General features: G+C 37.3%; 1 protein-coding gene across 5 annotated transcripts in view; it reads left to right on the top strand.

The window, feature by feature from the left end:
• Window positions 1-1322, top strand: part of LOC107656936 (solute carrier family 25 member 51-like) — a 4655-nt gene extending 3333 nt beyond the window's left edge. For all 5 annotated transcript variants that reach the window (XM_016444891.1, XM_016444898.1, XM_016444907.1 and 2 more), the window contains exon 2: window positions 97-1322. In XM_016444891.1, coding sequence (XP_016300377.1) covers window positions 177-1025 — 849 coding nt within the window. In that variant the 5' untranslated portion in view covers window positions 97-176 and the 3' untranslated portion in view covers window positions 1026-1322. The remainder of the gene's footprint in view (window positions 1-96) is intronic.
• Window positions 1323-2254: the final 932 nt, after the last annotated feature.

The following is a 2254-nucleotide window of genomic DNA, read 5'->3' as shown; positions in this document are numbered from 1 at the left end:
TTTTTCATATGCATTACTGTATTTAAGTTCATAGCAATACTATTTAAGTTGTTACACTTAGTTGTTGATGACTATTTCTTTTTCTTCTTTCATCAGAAGCGCATTATATTTCATGCACCAGATGGTGTCATATCTGATCCTCATTTTCGACATTTGACTGGCTATCAACGAGGACCATGGCCTCCACCGACCAAGACCAAGAGTCACTGCAGAGTCAGAAACACTACTTGTGTGGTTCTGTCGCAGCGTTCGCCAACATTGTCATCACATTTCCCATACACAAGGCACTGTTCCGCCAGCAGTTGTTCGGAGTGCAGACGAGGGAAGCTGTGCGCCAGCTCCAGAGGGACGGTTTGCGCACACTGTACCGCGGCATCCTGCCACCCTTACTGCAGAAAAGCAGCACTATAGCAGTTATGTTTGGCCTCTATCAGGACTTCTCCACGTTGTTGCAGCTACACGCTCCTCAAGCCCCCATCCTGTTAACGGACAGCATCGCAGCAGTTTTAGCGGGAACAGCTGAAGCAGTCTTAACGCCTTTCGAGAGGGTCCAAACTCTACTGCAGGACCCACGTCATCATGGAAACTTTCAGAATACTGCGCATATTTTCCGTCTTTTGCTTCAACAACACGGCATCCGAGAGCTTTACCGTGGCCTTGTTCCAATCCTACTCAGAAATGGCCCTAGCAATGTTTTTTTCTTTGGCTTGCGTGGACCGATTAAGGAACTGCTCCCCAAAGCCGAGACAAAGGCAGGGCACTCGGTTAATGACTTTGTATGTGGAGGGATTCTGGGAGCGGGTCTCGGGGTGGTGTTTTACCCTCTGAATGTAGTTAAGTCTCACGCACAAGTGCAGATTGGAGGGGAGTTTCAGTCCTGCAGGGTGATACTGGCAAACGTTTTGAGAGAGAGGGACGGGAAGGTGAGCCGTCTGTTTCGTGGTGTGCATTTGAACTTCCAGAGATCTGTTTTCTCATGGGGAATCATAAATGCTACATATGAACTTTTACTGAAAATGCTCTGATTGAGATGAGACGGACAAAAGCGGGAATTAAAGTGAAAAGCATCAACGACTCAGAGAAAAGAGTGGAGAATAAGTCTATTTCTGCTGCTAAAAACACAGAATTAAAAACAGCACGTTTACTTCAAGTGTTATGTTAAAGGGATAGTAAACTCAAAAGATTTCTTCATTGTCAAGCCTAACTGAAAGCACAAAGAAAGGGAAATGTTTGATTTGATCATTTTAGCAATATATTATTTTCTATTTTAAAAAAGTATTTAAACAATTAATATGGGATGCATAACCTTTCAAAAGGTTGGAGTTGGCAAGATTTTTTAATGCAATAATGACATGCAGTAAAAATGGTAATAGTCAAATATTATTACAATTTATTTACAAAAATCTATTTTAAAATGTAATTCATTCCTGTGATATCAAATCTGAATTTTCAGCATCATTACTCCTGTCTTTAGTGTCACATGATCCTTCAGAAATCATTCTAATATGCTGATTTGCAGCTCAAGAAACATTTCTGATTATTATCAATGTTGAAAACAGTTGTGTTGCTTAATATTTATGTGGAAACTGTGATAGAGGATTCTTTGATGAATTCAAAGTTAAAAAGAATAGCATTTATTTGAAATAGAAAAATGTTATACAAGTCTTTATTGTCATGTCTGATCAATTTAAATGGATCCTTGCTGAATAAAACTATTAATTTCTTTAAAAATCTGACTAACCCCAAACTTTCGAATGGTATTATATGTCACTTAAAAGAAATGAACATATTTTCATGATTAAATACAGTGTAAAGTAGGGCTGCACAATTAATCGAATTTCTAATCACGATTACAATTATGGATGCCACAATTACGTAATCGTTCAAAGCAGCAATTAATCGTTCAAAGTCCACTTATGTTATTCTGCGTGCTTTAAGATGCATTTTTTCTTTCTACATGCTATCTTAAGGGTTTTTCCCATTATTTTAATTTTAGTTTTAGTATAACATTATAATACCATTCATATTTTTACTTTTTTATCATTTAAAGAAGAAACCAATCCGATGTATAGTTGACATTTGAGGCTTAATACTATAGAAAAGCACAAAGTTTTTCAGTTAGAGTGTTTTCAGCTTGTTTATTTTCATATAAAATTACGGTGCAGTTGCATAAAACAATGGTATAAACATCATTCAATGTAAATTGTGATAATCGTAATGAATAATCGCAATTACAATTTCAAGGGAATAATCG

Source organism: Sinocyclocheilus anshuiensis, unplaced genomic scaffold (assembly GCF_001515605.1).
Source record: "Sinocyclocheilus anshuiensis isolate Anshui unplaced genomic scaffold, SAMN03320099.WGS_v1.1 scaffold85, whole genome shotgun sequence".
NCBI classification, from domain to species: Eukaryota; Metazoa; Chordata; class Actinopteri; order Cypriniformes; family Cyprinidae; genus Sinocyclocheilus; species Sinocyclocheilus anshuiensis.
The sequence above is the reverse complement of the archived record's forward strand: the minus strand, read 5'-3'. Positions and strand labels throughout refer to the sequence as shown.